The sequence below is a fragment of the Bos grunniens genome, chromosome 6 (genome assembly GCF_055505025.1).
Source record: "Bos grunniens cultivar Pamir isolate PY7600 chromosome 6, Bosgru_T2T1.0, whole genome shotgun sequence".
In the NCBI taxonomy this organism is placed as follows: Eukaryota; Metazoa; Chordata; class Mammalia; order Artiodactyla; family Bovidae; genus Bos; species Bos grunniens.
The window spans coordinates 45,498,915-45,515,096 of record NC_141170.1 but is presented as its reverse complement, the minus strand read 5'-3'; the positions used below and the strand labels follow the sequence as shown (position 1 = coordinate 45,515,096).

Below are 16,182 nucleotides of genomic sequence, written 5' to 3'. Positions count from 1 at the left end.
TTCTTTGTTTCTCATGTGATGCTTTAATGTTTGCTGTTTGAATATACTACAGGTATCAACTCAATTGTAGCCATTGCATCATACACTGGATATAATCAAGAAGACTCTGTTATTATGAATCGTTCAGCTGTAGACCGTGGCTTTTTCAGGTCAGCTATTTATAACAGTTTCCAAAATACAGATATAGTGGAAATATTAATATTTTAATTTTTTAAAAAAGTTTTTTAAAAATAGATGTGGGAACTTCCCTGGTCGTCCAGTGGTTAAGACTCTGTACCTCCAATGCAGAGGGCATGGTTCCCCTGGTTGGGGAACTAACATCCCACGTATCACATGGTACAGCCAGAAAGAAAAAAAAAGGTGTGACGTGTGTGTCCAAATTTTTTGAATGTTAGGCAAGAAGAAATGTTGATCTGACAGCAGAGAAATTTTTCTGTTAAGATAGGTAATCTGTCTCCATTCATAAAACTTTGTGGATACCTGTCAGACATAGGTTGTTGTATGGTTGCCTGTATAGGGGTTAAAATGGTGAAATCAGCTCTAAAAAGTAAAGATAAACCTAAAAGTTTTAGGACCCTTAAATAACTACTGTTAAAATTATAGTATTTTTCTTTTTCAGTCTTATTTTCTGTTATTCAGTTTGATTGTCGAACATTAATCACAAATCCATGGCATGTGAAAATTGGTTAAAAAACTGAGAATTTAGAAGAGAGGATAGATTTTTTCTGTATAGTTGTCAGAGGATATCAGACCAGAGTTGGACATTATAGCTTAATATCATAAATTTCTCAGTAGAAGCACTGGGGCAGATCCTGGGTGACCATCTCTGAGGGCTATTATGGGAGGGATTCTTATTTTGGTCGAGGGTTGGACTTAGTATTCCTGTTCTCATAGTTCAAGCTGTGTTAAGTATCAAATGTTACATGGGTGACCTGTGTAATAGCTCTTAGGACTTAAGTTTGACCCTTCATACAGTTAACTCCTGTCCTAGATTCATAGTTTAATTGCCGTGGTTAAAATTACCAGATATCAACTAAGTAAAAATTATTGGTATGTTCTAAGTTGTATTATTAAAGGAAAATAAAGTTCACTTTAGAACCCTGTATTTTTAGGTCTGTTTTCTATCGATCATACAAGGAACAGGAATCTAAAAAAGGGTTTGATCAAGAAGAAGTTTTTGAGAAGCCTACACGTGAAACTTGCCAGGGTAAGTGATACTGACAGTGAAATTATGGAATTCAAAGTTAACTCCTGATTAGTTTTTCTGGGTTTTGTCTTCCCACCCTCCTTTATGCAGTGTGGGAGTATGTTTGCTAGTCATTCTTAGAGCTTATATTTAAGGAAATAGATATATTTGCCTGAAGTCTTTACAGCTGGAGTGGGCTTACTATAGTCCTTCTATTCTGCTAGGTCTGTTCTTCTATCCTTTTATTCTGTTAGGTCTATTTTTCTATCCTTTTATTCTGTTAGGTCTATTCTTCTATCCTTTTATTCTGTTAGGTCTATTCTTCTATTCTGCATTGAGGAAAGGATTTAGGAAAGAAGAGAGGCCATATAATTGCATGGGACACACCCAGCCTCATTCTCACTTGTACCGTGTCCTGTCCCTTAGTTTACGTATTTTCATGGGAATTTCCTCCCCTCTTCACATTCTGATGTGACCATAGTGTTTGTCTGGCCACAGTATATGTATATATTTAGCAGATAAATAGTGAGAGAATGTCTACAACTTTGTTTCTTCTGAAAAACTCAGATTTATTTTCTAGTTACTGTTTTTACAGACATTTAAAAGCTATATACAGCTTTTGGGATGGATGGGATGTCCTGGAGGAATATCTGCTACAGTTTTGGCTTCTAACAGTATTGCATGAAGTAACACGTTTTTGTACTCACATTTCCTGTGGGTGCTTCTGTGTAGTAGTGAACTGATTTTCAGTGGAGTTAAGGTTACAGTTTAGATTTCAAGTTTTCTGTGGGAGATTTTGTATAGAGGACATAGATAACTCTTTCTCATGTAATATAGGGAGCAAAAGATGGCAACACATTTATCCAAAGTCACTTAGCAAATGGAGAATCTTGATTTTCCAGTACTCAGTCCAGTGCCTTTTTTTAAAGTTCAGAATTGTTTGTAATGTTTGGAATAAGGGCATGTTACTGTAACATGTGTTAGATATTCCTGTGAACTTCTCTCTGGTTAAAAGGGATGTATATATTTGCTTTTTAATCTTTTTGAGAGAGGGATTATGTGACATTTTAAATACTTTTCTTTATGGTATTACCATTTCAGAAAATTCTCTTTCTTCTCAGGTATGAGACATGCTATTTATGACAAGCTGGATGATGATGGTTTGATAGCTCCCGGAGTTCGTGTATCAGGAGATGATGTTATTATAGGCAAAACAGTCACCTTGCCTGAAAATGAAGATGAATTGGAGGGCACTAATAGACGCTATACAAAGAGAGACTGTAGCACTTTTCTCAGGACTAGTGAGACGGGCATTGTGGATCAGGTTATGGTAACTCTCAACCAAGAAGGATATAAATTTTGTAAAATAAGGGTAAGTATAGCTTTGTCATATTGTTGTTTATAGAAAGTAAACCAGAATGACCTAACTAAGTTATTTTTATGTGAATTTAGGTACGCTCTGTTAGAATTCCACAGATTGGAGACAAATTTGCTAGTCGACATGGTCAAAAGGGTACTTGTGGTATTCAGTATAGACAGGAGGTAGGTATCTTTCATCACCTCTGACTCACAGTTTTATTGATCATTTTATTAAAATGTGCTTTAACTTAAGAGCCCAGAGGCAGTAAAGGCTTGACTTTCAGTTGTAGTGCTGAACAAGTAGGTGAACATCTATATTGAGGGCTTCCCAGGTGCTAGTGGTAAAGAACCTGCCTGCCACTGCAGGAGACATAAGAGCTGCAGGTTCGATCCCTGGGTTGGGAAGATCCCCCGGAGGAGGGCATGGCAACCCACTTCAGTATTCCTGCTTGGAGAGTCCCATGGGCAGAGGACCCTGGCAGGCTACAGTCCATAGAGTCGTAAAGAGTCAGACACGACTGAAGCAACTTAGCATGCGTACTATGTTGAACAGAGTTTAGGACATAGAAAAGTTCAGATGAAGGGGAATCAGTTCTAGTTCTGTAGCTAAGAGATTTAAGTTTTTCAAGTGTCTTTTAAAAAATTCCTTTATAGGATATGCCTTTCACCTGTGAAGGTATCACCCCTGATATCATCATAAATCCCCATGCCATCCCCTCTCGTATGACCATTGGTCACTTGATTGAATGTCTTCAAGGGAAGGTAAGAGATTTTCTTTACAGATATAGGTCTCAAATTGATGTTTCTTCCAAAGTGTTAGGTGATTTCTCTCATTCTGAGCCAGGGTACTGTGGAAAAAGCCAGTGTGACACTTACTTTCCTGCTTTTAATTGGTTTGATTATGTCTGTCTGTCTTTTTGCAAAAATTTGCAAAGTTACGACTAAAAATTCTTGCAAAATTTACTATATCCAGTCTTTGAATATATGGTTATTCTTTTGATTGGTTTTTTTCTGTAAGTGGTGGTTAGTTCATTGTGAACCTAATGGTTTTATAGCTGTAATATTAGCTATGCATGTGTCTTTCAGTGGAGGTTTTCTATTTTTAAGGATCTTATTAAGGTAGAGTAGCTACAGCTTAACACATGGATGGCTTGGTTTTAAGGATTAAAATGTCATCTTCCTTGAATCATAGGAAATATTTGAGAGTTTCATTCTTTTTGTATGTGGTCTCACAGAGAGCTTCCTATTTGAAGACTTAAAAGGTAGTTTGTTCTATTTTATGTAAGATGCTAATAAAATGAACCCTATGTTACAGCTTTCCATAACATAGATAGATAAGTTAATTTGTAACCTTAAGTTCAAAATCTCCCCCCCCCCTTTTTTTTTTGCATTCTTGTACAATTTTAATTCAATTCTTGCAACAACCAAGTAGGTGAGTCAGTGACAGTGTTAATCGGACATATTCAAAGATATCCAGAAGCCAGGAGTAGAAGTGAGCTGGAATGCTCCTTACCATGGTGACCCCAATTCCATGACCCCAATCTTCCCTTTCTTAAAAAGGTGTTTTTTTTTTTTAAACTGACTGTATTTGTATTAACATAGACTTCTAAAGAGAGACAGAAGGAAGCAACCTTTTATTTTATTTTATTTTTTTTTGTTAGCTAGTATCTTTTATTGTCAGACTTTCTTGAGCCAAGAAACAATGATTCCGCATGGCTATCCATAGGGATAAGGCAAGTTTCTTCTCTTGGTGGGTAGACTTAGTTGGCCTAAGTCTTTACAAGTTTTCTGTATAAAAATAGAAGTCCAAGACCAGATTATCTTTTGTCTGGTCATAAATGCTGATTTATTTACAGGGGCCTTGTTCAGGCCACCATTATAAACTTGGGATAAAATAGGTGTGTATTTTATTAAAGCCTCAGCATTGAATGTCAGGGTCCTTTAAAGATTTGCTCAAGTTGCTTTCAAGGAAGGTGACAGCTTTCCCTCATATTCAAACAGGGTTAAGTCACAATCTATCCACAGAGTGATTCAAGCTAACCTTCCAGGAAACATTTTTTAACTTAAATCTCTTAGAAACTGAAGACTCCAAAGTGACTTCATACAGTTCTAAAAGCAGCCTTGGAGGGAAGCAACCTTTTAAACATTACTTTTCTTTTTAAAGGTATCAGCTAACAAGGGTGAAATTGGTGATGCCACTCCATTCAATGATGCTGTTAATGTGCAGAAGATTTCTAATCTTTTATCTGATTATGGCTACCATCTCAGAGGAAATGAGGTATGTTTGCTTTTACACTGGTTATTTGTTAAGTATATTCTTTTTTTGCATGTGTGTTATTTCATTCTTAAAAAAATAAATCTTTCATTGAAGTATACCACATACTTCAGATATATACATAAATCATAAATGCTCAGGTTGATAAATTTTCACCAAGTGAACACAGGTGTGACTGGCACCCAGACCTTAAAGAAAATGATCAGAATCCTTTTATGCCTGATGCTGTCTCGTGTCTCCTTCCAGTCACTACCTTCATACCCCCACCCCAAGGCAATTACTCCTTTTACAGCATAGATTATTTTAGTCTGTTTTGATTTGTATAGAAATGGAATTGTATAGTATATGTACATATATTCTTTGAACTTGTTTAGTAATTTTTAAGTCTGTACTTAAAAATCTGCTTGTTTCAGGTCTTATACAATGGATTCACTGGTCGAAAAATCACATCACAGATTTTTATTGGCCCTACTTACTACCAGCGTTTGAAGCATATGGTGGATGATAAGATACATTCTCGCGCTCGGGGACCTATTCAGATTCTAAATAGACAGCCGATGGAGGGTAGATCTCGGTAAGAGAGCTGCATCATTGATCTTATATAAAAGAATTGTTCTCATATTTCTTGAGTCCAGGATCCTAAAAGGCTTTTGTGTGGGAGTTGGTATCTTTTGATATTTATCATGTTAGAAGTTAAAACCGAGAAAGGTTTAAAATATTTATTACTTGGTTTAAAAAATAACAGTAACAAATTCATTATATATTAACATAAATAACATTTTAAGTGAAAAATATTTTCTGGATAAATTTAGTGATAAGTGACATTGGTTTATCTTTTTGCAAATCTTTTTTTTTTTCTTTTTGCAAATCTTCTTAATGAACTGGTTCGTGAGAAGATAGCTGGATTCTTGATTCTTGTGTTTGCTTCTGCATTTAATCCATTGCAGGATTTCATTTTTTATAATTAACTATGTGACCTCACACAGATTTATGGCTGAAGGGGAAAAATATTTTAGTAATTTTCAGGTGACTGAATTTTTTTTTTTTTTTTTTGATGCTGCACTAGAGTGACAAGTTGTCCTTTCTGAAAGGTTAGTTGTGATGTAGAATCTGGAACCACTTAAATGAATCTTTTATATTGAAATCCATTGGCCTGTCTTATACTTTGAGTGTATCTTTTATACTTATGTAGTTTCGTAGTCTCATAATTGGTTATTTGGAAAATATTTTCATTGAGTTGTGTAGATTTTTACATGTTGACACATTTCATTATATCAAAAAAAAAAAAAATTTCACATTTGTGAATATCACCACCATGTCATCAGAAAGTTTTTAAGTATTGGGAAGTTATCAAGCTCAGAGTGTTGGATAGAGGTTTTCTTTTTCTAAAATTCTCCTCTTTCATTGAAACTCTGATTTTTAATCATTTACAACAAATATTTAAAATTGTTTTCCTTGAGTGAAAAAAATGTCTGCCAAATATCTTAAGGCTGAATTAACATAGTTGGTGCTAATGTTGGCAAATTAACATGATTGGTGTCAGCTGTTTTTTCAGGTATAAAAGATATTTCATGATAAAAGTGACTAGTTCAGAATTGTGCAGGCACTTCAAGGCCACCATCTTTAGTATACAACTAAAGTGCCTTATGAGAACTCATTTTATCAGACTGTTAAAAAGTCAAAGTTGAATAAAACTAATCATTTTTTTTACTGCTTCATTAATGACATTCTTTATATAAAACTGGTTTTCTCACCCTTCAGATACACTGGAGAATATGATTGCTAGTAAAGTATGGTTCTACCCACCTGATGTGTTCAGGTTCCAGCAGTTTATTCAGTTACTTTTGCAACTGTCAGTGCAAATGTCAACACAGTGAAAGAAGCAAATGTGTCATTAGTATTATTATAAAAACAGTTTTCACCCTTAAGAGTCCACAGACCACACTCTCAGAACGCCTGCTTTAGAAGATAGGAAAGTAATAAAAGCAATCACCGTACCTCCTTAATATTATTAAATATCTAGTGTTTAGATTTTCTTGACAGTTGCATAGTTTTTAAAAAACGTTTGTTGGTTTCAATTAGGATACAAATAAGGCCCATGGTTTGTAGTTGATTGATATGTCTCAAGTATTTTTTCCTTAATCTATGGGTTACCCTTTAACTTTTTTTCCTTGCACTTTATTTGTTGGATTGTTTGTCATGGAGGGTTTCTCACAGACTGGATTTTTTGAATTGTGGGATCTTAGTTCTCCAACCAGAGGTTGAACCTAGGCGCCAGCAATGAAAGCGCTGAGTCCTAACCACTGGACTGCCAGGGAATTCCCTCTCACAGTCTGGATTTTTGTTGATTGCATTCCTGGGCTGTGTGTGCCTATTTCTTGTAAATAGCTAATTGGATTTAGAGCCTTGATGAGGTAAAGGGTTTGTGTTCTTCAGTAGTAATACTTAAAAGGCAGTATTCAAAGTTGTATACTTTCCATATCTGGTTGTTTTTCTTTTGTGACTTCAGTAGCTATTAATGATCATTAATGTTCATTACCTAAAACCTTTAATTAAATAGTGATTGCAGACTGATGAGATTCTAATTTTATCATTCCTTCATTTATTAGGTGGAATACTTTCATAGAGAGAAATTTTGTTTCATCATCTGGTTACCTGGTGACATAGTTCATATAGTAAAAGACATGATAAATGCTTGATTCTTTGCTTTTATTTACCAGTTTTCAAAATGATGGGTCAGTTACTTAGAATCCTCTAAAGCTGACCAAGTGTTTTGTTTTTGGTAATATCATTAGAAGCTCTTTAATCATATGTATTTTATTAATATATATATATGTGTGTGTGTGTGTGTGTGTGTGTGTGTGTGTGTATATTCCCATGAAACCATTCTTTATCTTTTATATAGAAGAATATTAAGGAAGCCATTACCATCTACTTGCCTGCCTATCAGAACAATGCATTTCATTTCACTTACTAAGCTGGGGAAACCTGTGACTGATTCACCTGTTCTTTCCATTACTTGTGCCAATGTGCATTTATTGTTTCAGGTTTGATTGCTTGGGAGTCTCACTCGTGGAGAAGCTACTTTATTTAGATTAACTTTTATTATTACATTTTTAGCATACAGATGAATTCGAATAAGTTAAATGATAATGTTACAAGATTTTATTCTGTACGTCATTGTATTTTATTTGAAAAAGTATATGCTATACTTAAGAAATTAATGTGTTTACTCTGTTTGGGGACCTTCTAGTGCACATCAAATAGTTGGTAGACTTCTTAGCCTCCTAACCATGTTGACAGAAGACAAGAGTAGAAAAATTGGAGTCTAGTTCTCATTCTTTACTGCTAAGTCGCTTCAGTCGTGTCCGACTCTGTGTGACCCCATAGACGGCAGCCCCCCAGGCTCCCCCGTCCCTGGGATTCTCCAGGCAAGAACACTGGAGTGGGTTGCCATTTCCTTCTCCAATGCAAGAAAGTGAAAAGTGAAAGTGAAGTCGCTCAGTCGTGTCTGACTCTTACTGCAGCCCACCAGGCTCCTCCGTCCATGGGGTTCTCCAGGCAAGAGTACTGGAGTGGGGTGCCATCGCCATTCTTTACTAATGTTACTTTTTATATTTGCCATTAGTCAAAGTGGTATTGATAATAGAAAACCAGTACGAAATAGCCTGTTGTTTCTTCCCGTAATAGTGATGGTGGCTTGCGTTTTGGAGAGATGGAACGAGACTGTCAGATCGCGCATGGAGCAGCCCAGTTTCTAAGGGAGAGGTTGTTTGAGGCGTCAGATCCGTATCAGGTTCACGTTTGCAATCTTTGTGGAATAATGGCAATTGCGAACACCAGGACCCATACATACGAATGCAGGGGCTGCCGAAATAAAACCCAGGTATGTACAGACATTCCTGGCAGTTATTATCTATTCAGGATATAACCATGTTTGCCTCATCATCCAGGCAGATTTAGTGTGGTGAACAGATTGGTGTTTTCACAATTTTGGTAGCATTTTTCTGTAAGATTCCTGGTTTTAAATGAAGAAAAAGATATCAATTCTGTTTTTCTAAAAACTAATTTAAGTTTTAGCGTGGTAATTTCTGTAAGCTGTTCATCTTTTGGAAATAATAAGGTCTTGTACAAGGAATTTTAAACAATGAGTGTGTTTTTTTTTTTAAAAACTTTTCATGGAGAAGGGTGAATATAAATTAAGTCTGACAAAAAGGGTAAAATACCAAGGCCTGTTAGGAGAAAGAGCCACCATAGGCCACGGTGATAGGATGAGTGTTAGCAGCCCACTCGTTTGTTCATCGCCTCTAGTGCCAGGTCTTTGACTTTTCCTGGGGTAGGGAAGTGGGGTTGCTTCAATACAGCTTTGCTAATTACCTCTTTTTTCTCCTTCCCCAGATCTCTTTGGTTCGAATGCCTTATGCGTGCAAACTGTTGTTTCAGGAACTCATGTCCATGAGTATTGCACCTCGAATGATGAGTGTTTAGCTCTTTTAAAAAATCCTTGTGTCTTGTTTCTGTGATACAGCTTCAAAAATTTTTTTTAAACAAAAATGTACTGCGCTGTGAGAAAACACATTTTATTTGTTTTAATGATACGCATGCTTTTCTTCTGTAAATAGACAATAAATTTTTGTAGATAGTCTTGGTGTGTTATCTTAATTTCGTATTTCACTGTGTAAAATCAGTGAATATAGCTAAAGTGTTAGTGGACTGGATGAAAAGAAACTGGTTACTAGGCAAGAACAGGAGGCTGTAGTTACCCATGACTACTTTTAGCTATGCAGACTAATACATTCTGCAGGTTTACAGCTCAGCACCTTCACCTGTTTAAAAAAAAAAGATAAAAACTAGTTACACATATGGATATGGTTTTATTTTCTAATTTTGAGGTAGTGTAGTGTTTCCCAATAAATGAAGATGTTAAAATGTGGGATAAAGAATGTGTGAGGATAACTTGATATGGTGGGCAGTGGGAGTGCTCTTTGAATTTGAACTACCTGTATATGATTTTTAGATGTGGAAGGTGATTTTTTTGTACTGGTCCATCTGTAAGAGAGGGACCTTATTATAGAACTGGGAGAAGCACATTTCTTAGATGAGCAAGATAAGCTAGAGAGAGACTAAGGAACTTTCCTTTGTCTTCCAGTTCTTATTCAGAATTGAAAGTGGAATAATCAGTGGCAGAGCTGAGGCTCAAACACATGCCTCTGAGCTACTGCTGTTCGTTCCGTCACTTGGCTTTACACATCTTGGCTGAAAAGAATCTGACCAAACACATCTTTACTTTATATTTCTTCCTTTCATACCACAGCTGAGTGGTCCACACAATAGAATGGTTTTTACAAATGCTCACAATAAATTTTGTTTTTATTTTTAGCTTAAGAAAAAAACCAGTTCAGACATCAGTCTAACAGAACTATATAAATGGAAAGTAGCATGACTCTCATACCGCCAGGATGGGTGCTTAAGAGGAAGATTTTGACAGTGAAGTGGATGGAGGCAGAACAGAATTGAATACCTGCCAATATACTCTTTCAGGTTTTTTCTTATAAAAGCTCAAAGTGAAGGACCAGAATTGTCTACAAATCATTTCCTTTTAAATTGGAATTTAATATAATAGTCACATCATCAAGGAAAATGCAGTGAAGATAGAAAGTTATGGGAAATATAAACCATTCTAATCAGGTTTGAGTTTTGACTCTTTCATGTAAGATAAAGTAAAAGCATCTAAGTCATAGTAATAGCATTCCATCAACCACTGAATGTTCTTTTGGAGCCATGCACTCTAAATTTTGATTACATACTTAATGCCGTTCCCTTGTGGATTCCTAACATCAACAGAATTTCATTAAGAGCTGTCTGATACTTTTATACTTGGTTCTGTGCTTTATTAAACAGAAGCACTAAGTAAACAAATGTTAGCCGCTCAGTTGTGTCTGACTCTTTTGCGACCGCATGGACTGTAGCCCACCAGGCTCCTCTGTCCATGAGATTCTCCAGGCAAGAATACTGGAATGGGTTGCTATTCCCTTCTCCAGGGGATCTTCCCAACCCAGGGATCAAACCCAGGTCTCCCACATTGCAGGCAGAATTTTTACTGCCTGAGCCATAGGAAAGCCCAAACAAAAGCACTAGTCATTTTTAAATGCTTATGAGATATATTACCTACCTTTTTTCACTGGTATTTCATGTAAGGCATCAACCACTGTAATTTTTGCTGATGCTGAAGCCTGTCCTTGGGAATTGGATGCATGGCACTCATATTCTCCGGCATCTTCCTTACTAAGAGGAGATACCTGTGAAAGAAAAAAAGATCTTCAGTTTCTCTGTGGTGGTCATCTTTTTCCAGTGGCCTCAATTAAGTCATTTCATAAGTTTCCTAACATGACCAAGAGGGTTCATGGCAAAGATACTGCTAGAAATAGTACTAGTCCTGTGCTAGGAGTAATTATGTAGCTATCAAATGCTCTGCCAGGAGGATTCTTTCTCTGAGAAAAAGCCATGGACAACTTTAGATCACTGCATAGGTTAAAAACAGGCTAGGTGCACATATCCTTGTTTGAGGGAGACCTTGGTGTAGGTATGTGATCTAAGAACTAGGGACACTAGCCTTGCATGTCCATGGTTATCAAAGGTCAAGTAAAATAAAGTAATAACTGATAAAAATAATGCTTGGGTCATTTAGTTCCCTTTTGCTTTGAACACCTAGGGGGCAAAAATTGGTTCTCATTTATTTGGTTATTTCCAAAACATCCTAATAAATTCCAGCTGTTGTTTTTTTTTTTTTTTTTTTTTTTTTTTACGTTTCCTCTGAAAGAGAAACAGCTGCTCTGTGGTAAGACTGTTCTAAAGAGATGTGGCTGCTAAGTCACTTCAGTCGTGTCTGACTCTGTGTGACCCCATAGACGGCAGCCCATCAGGCTCCCTTGTCCCTGGGATTCTCCAGGCAAAAACACTGGAGTGGGTTGCCATTTCCTTCTCCAGTGCATGAAAGTGAATGAAAGTGAAGTCGCTCAGTCGTGTCCAACTCTTAGCGACCCCATGGACTGCAGCCCACCAGGCTCCTCTGTCCATGGGGTTTTCCAGGCAAGAGTGCTGGAGTGGGTGCCATTGCCTTCTCCGATAGAGATGTGGAAGAGCAGGCAAATACTCTGAGCCTGGCAGTACATTAGGCACCTTCACCAGGTTTGCTGTGTCTTAATTCTAAGTGAAATATTTGTCAGCTCTTGGTACTCACCAGCACCCAGCCAGTAACTTCATGCTTTTCTGGACCACCTCGGGTCTGAATGGCCAGGTTGTCTCGGTCACCAGGCAAGAGTTCTGTTCTTTGAACTCCATAGTGACCCCTTTTTACCTGCAAAAAAAGTGGGGAGGCAGGGGAATAGTCTGAGTTCTCTGCACTGAATCATCAACTTGGAAGTGGTCAGTATTTCTAGAATTGCACAGGGTATACATGAGAATTTCCAGCTGGATTAAGCCTAGCAGTCTCTCTCCTAAATACTTACGTAGAATATACATTCTCTTTTACTCCTTCCTCTAAGCTTGTATATTTAAAATTAATGTATTTTTTTGCATGCTTGGGGAATATAAACTCATACTTCCCTGCCACTGGCTACCATCATTCACTCACACCCTTGTAAATCCTGCTTGTCAGTGTTGGGCCTTGTGTGCCCTATGCCATTTTGACAAACTGTCACCGCCTTAGGTTTGATACTTGGGACCTTGTGTAAGAGCCCGACTCCTGGAGCTCTTCCTCTAACAGCCTCATCAATAGAAAATAAGTCCAAAGCCAATACCGTCACTTTGTTCAGAGGGCTAAGGGTTTGTTCATCAAGTGATTTACTAAAAGGCCTGAGAGCAAAAATGCCTGTCAGGTACAAGCTGTCATTGTTCTCTTACAGCAAAACTTGGTGCGTATACCTGTGCATGTCATGATGAGGTTCAGAAAGATGAAGAAAAAACTCAGTTTCCTTGGCTTGAGGCCACTAGTGAATACTTCTACTTTCCTCCCCTCATTTAAAAAGGCAAACTTTTAATACGTGTTCATTATATAAACTTTTGAAAATATTATATAAAGATTCACAAAACAATAAAATTTACCCATAACCTCTCCATATATATGCATTTAGCATAAATTTCTAGAAGCAGAATTGTTGAGACACAGAGTATAAATATTTTAAGGCTTGTGATAACGGTAGGTTTAAAAATATATATCTAAGAATACACGAGGCAATGTTTATTTCCATCCCAGGCCATCTATAAGAGGTTGATGTTTAGTGCTATTAACCTTTGTAATTAGAAAGATGGATTTACATTCTCAAATAGGTAGTTTTCCTTTCCTCTTATAATTAAGCAAATCTTGAGTTAGACCATAGTATCTAATTTTTTTGGACACTTTACATCAGAGTTGCTTCTCTTACTTGTGAGCCCATTGCCACCACACAGTTACTAAGCTGTTGTCTCAGCATCAGAACCACCCTTTTATTTTTTCTGCTTCATGACACCGGGCTTGGCACTCTGTACACCATGTGGAATCTAGGCTAACTCCTACTCTATTAAAAAAAACAAAAACAAACCCTAGGCGTTACTGATCTGGAGTGGCTGGTTTTCACCTGTTTGCTTTTTTCCCCCTGAGAGTCCCCATTTTGCCACTATTAGAGAAAATTAGGTATCTTTGTATTTTTCTCAAATGAATTTTATAAAGGCAGATAAATTCAATAGGCTTCTTTTCCCCTTCTCTTCCCCAAGTAGCTGGCATAAATGGTTTATACTAGTGCAGATTTTGAAGCAGTTACTTAAAAATGGTTTTAAATAATGGTTTTAAGTATTAATTTGATTCAGTGGTTAAAGTAATACGTCTCTAGTCTTGATATTCAGAATTCTTTAAGGATTTTGTATGTGACCAAAGCAGAAAAATACTACTGCATCAAATAGTGAATCTTGGCAACTGAGCTGATTCTCCTCAGCTCATGTAGCTCTCAGTAAATAGTGTTCTCTGCCAATTAATGACTCACTCTGTACCAAGAAACTTTTAAGTACTTGATTGGAAAATGAATACCTATATTCAACAGAACTCATATTTAACATATTGTAAATGTTTTATACCATGTAGAAAACATACAGAAAGAAGTACAAAGAATTTTTACATGGAAAATTTTTATACAGCAAACTCCTTTACCACATTACTTATGTAAGGGGAACTTGTTGATAAATACATTTTCAGTTTGAGAAAAAGATGCAGGCTGGGCTGACAAAAGTTCTACATATGTGTATGGACTGGAGGTTTGTACAGCAGAAAAAACTGCCTAGAAGTCACTGCTCACCACAGACTCAACTAGGAGGAGAACCAGAGGAGAGGGAGACCCAGGAAGTCATCTCAGCCCTCTCCAGTTGTATTTTAGCTGTAACAAGCAATAACTAAGAAAAAAGTGCCAATGACTGCAGAATTATGCATTAGTCTGATTCCTACAGGTTGATGTTCAAGCATTCACTGACTTTCAGGGATCTTTTATGCAGCTTAGAACATATTTGCTGTGCCTTTCTGGTGAAGTTTCAGAACTTTATGATGAAATAGAATCTATAACTATAATAATTTTCAGCTCCACAGCTACTGTAAACAAAAGACAAAATGGTTGTCTAGGAAAAGAATCTGTAATACATGACAAAGGGTCATTATCCCGAATGTGCAAAAAAACCACAAAATGATAATAAGAATCAACCCCGTGGAAAAAAGAGTAAAGGCTACAAACAGATAACTCATATAAAAAGAAAATCTAAATATGAAAATATTTTCAATGTAGTCAAGGAAATAAAAGCAATAATGAAATGATACTTCTACTCCTCATTAACAAAAACTAAAAAGGGGTAATATTCAGTGCTGGTGAGTATGCAGGGAAATGATACCCATACATTGCGGAGGGGGAGGGTGAACTGCTACAATGAATTTAGAAAGTAATCTGACACCACAGCAATCAGACAAGAAAAAAGATAATCCAAGTGGAAGCGGTAAAATTGTCATTATATTCAGATGGCATGATTCTGTATATAGAAAACCCTAACAATTCCAGAAAACTACTAGCACTGATAAATGAATTCAGCGGGATACAAGAATAACATACAGAAATCAGTTACATTTCTTGACATTAACAATGAAATACTGAAAGAGAATGCAAAAAAAAAAAAAAAAAAATGCCTTTCAAAATTGCATCCCCCAAAATAAAACCCTTAGAAATTAACCTGGGCAAGGATGTGAAAGACATATTCTGAGAACTGTAAAACAATAAAGAAAACTGAAGATGGTTCAAGGACATGGAAAGATCCCCTGGAGAAGGGAATGGTTACCCACTCCAGTATTTGTGCCTGGAGAACTCCATGGACAGAGGAGCCTGGCAGGCTGTATAGTCCATGAGGTGGAAAAGAGTCAGACACGATTGAACAACTTTAACTCACTCAACTCATGTTCTTGGACTGGAGAATTTAATGTTAAAATGGCCATACTACTCAAAGCAATCTACAGATTGAATGCAATCCCTATCATATTACCCATGACAGAAAAATTACCTATTTTTCACAGAACTGGAACAAGTAATCCTCAAATTTATATGGAACCATTAAAGGCCCAGAATTGTCAAAGCAGTCTTGAAGAAAAAAGCAGGAGGCATAACCCTCCAAGGCTTCAGACAACACTACAAAGCTACAGTAATCAAAACAGCATGATACTGACACAAAAACAGCCATGGATCAATGGAACAGCACAGAAATAAACCCACACGCCCGTGGTTAGTTACTATTTGACAAAGGAGGCAAAAATACACAATGTGAAAAGCAGTCTTCTCAACAAGTGGTACTGGGAAAGTTGGATAGCCTCACGTAAATCAATGAATTTAGAATATACCCTCTCCCCATACACTAAAATGTATACAAACAGCTCGTACAACTTAACAACAACAAAAAAAACCCCAATTCAATCGAAAAGTGGTAAGACCTAAATAGACATTTCTCCAAAGAAATACAAATGGTAATAGGCACATGAAAAGATACTCAACATTACTAATTATTAGAGAAATGCAAATCAGAACTACAATGGTAGGTATCACCTCACACCAGTCAGAGTGGCCATCATTAAAAACTCTACAAGTAACAAATGCTGGAGAGGATGTGGAGAAAAGGGAACCCTCCTACACTGTTGGTGAGAATGTTAGCTGGTGCAGCCACTATGGAACACAGTATGCAGTTTCCTCAGAAAACTAGAATTTTAATTTGTGATTCAGCAATCCCACTCCTGGATATATATCCAAACAAAACTATAATCCAAAGAGATACATGCACCCCTATGTTCATAGCATTATTCACAATATCC

General features: G+C 36.8%; 2 protein-coding genes and 1 long non-coding RNA gene across 4 annotated transcripts in view; 1 reads left to right on the top strand and 2 right to left on the bottom strand.

The window, feature by feature from the left end:
* The window catches only part of POLR2B (RNA polymerase II subunit B), a 45,723-nt gene extending 36,258 nt beyond the window's left edge, over nt 1–9,465 (top strand). The window contains exons 17-25 of the mRNA XM_086405597.1: nt 53–149; nt 1,113–1,207; nt 2,308–2,558; nt 2,639–2,728; nt 3,200–3,307; nt 4,710–4,823; nt 5,234–5,394; nt 8,511–8,706; nt 9,219–9,465. Coding sequence (XP_086261723.1) covers nt 53–149; nt 1,113–1,207; nt 2,308–2,558; nt 2,639–2,728; nt 3,200–3,307; nt 4,710–4,823; nt 5,234–5,394; nt 8,511–8,706; nt 9,219–9,308 — 1,202 coding nt within the window. The 3' untranslated portion in view covers nt 9,309–9,465. The remainder of the gene's footprint in view (nt 1–52; nt 150–1,112; nt 1,208–2,307; nt 2,559–2,638; nt 2,729–3,199; nt 3,308–4,709; nt 4,824–5,233; nt 5,395–8,510; nt 8,707–9,218) is intronic.
* On the bottom strand, nt 4,146–4,814 carry LOC147370622 (uncharacterized). Its single transcript, XR_015165385.1, has 2 exons — nt 4,682–4,814; nt 4,146–4,176 (listed from the first exon to the last, which is right to left on the bottom strand). It is a non-coding gene; the product is annotated as an uncharacterized LOC147370622 (long non-coding RNA).
* The window catches only part of IGFBP7 (insulin like growth factor binding protein 7), a 77,776-nt gene continuing 70,978 nt past the window's right edge, over nt 9,385–16,182 (bottom strand). For both annotated transcript variants that reach the window (XM_086405609.1, XM_086405610.1), the window contains exons 3-5: nt 12,061–12,177; nt 10,993–11,119; nt 9,385–9,646 (exon numbers count right to left, since the gene is read on the bottom strand). In XM_086405609.1, the coding sequence (XP_086261735.1) occupies nt 9,627–9,646; nt 10,993–11,119; nt 12,061–12,177 (264 nt within the window). In that variant the 3' untranslated portion in view covers nt 9,385–9,626. The remainder of the gene's footprint in view (nt 9,647–10,992; nt 11,120–12,060; nt 12,178–16,182) is intronic.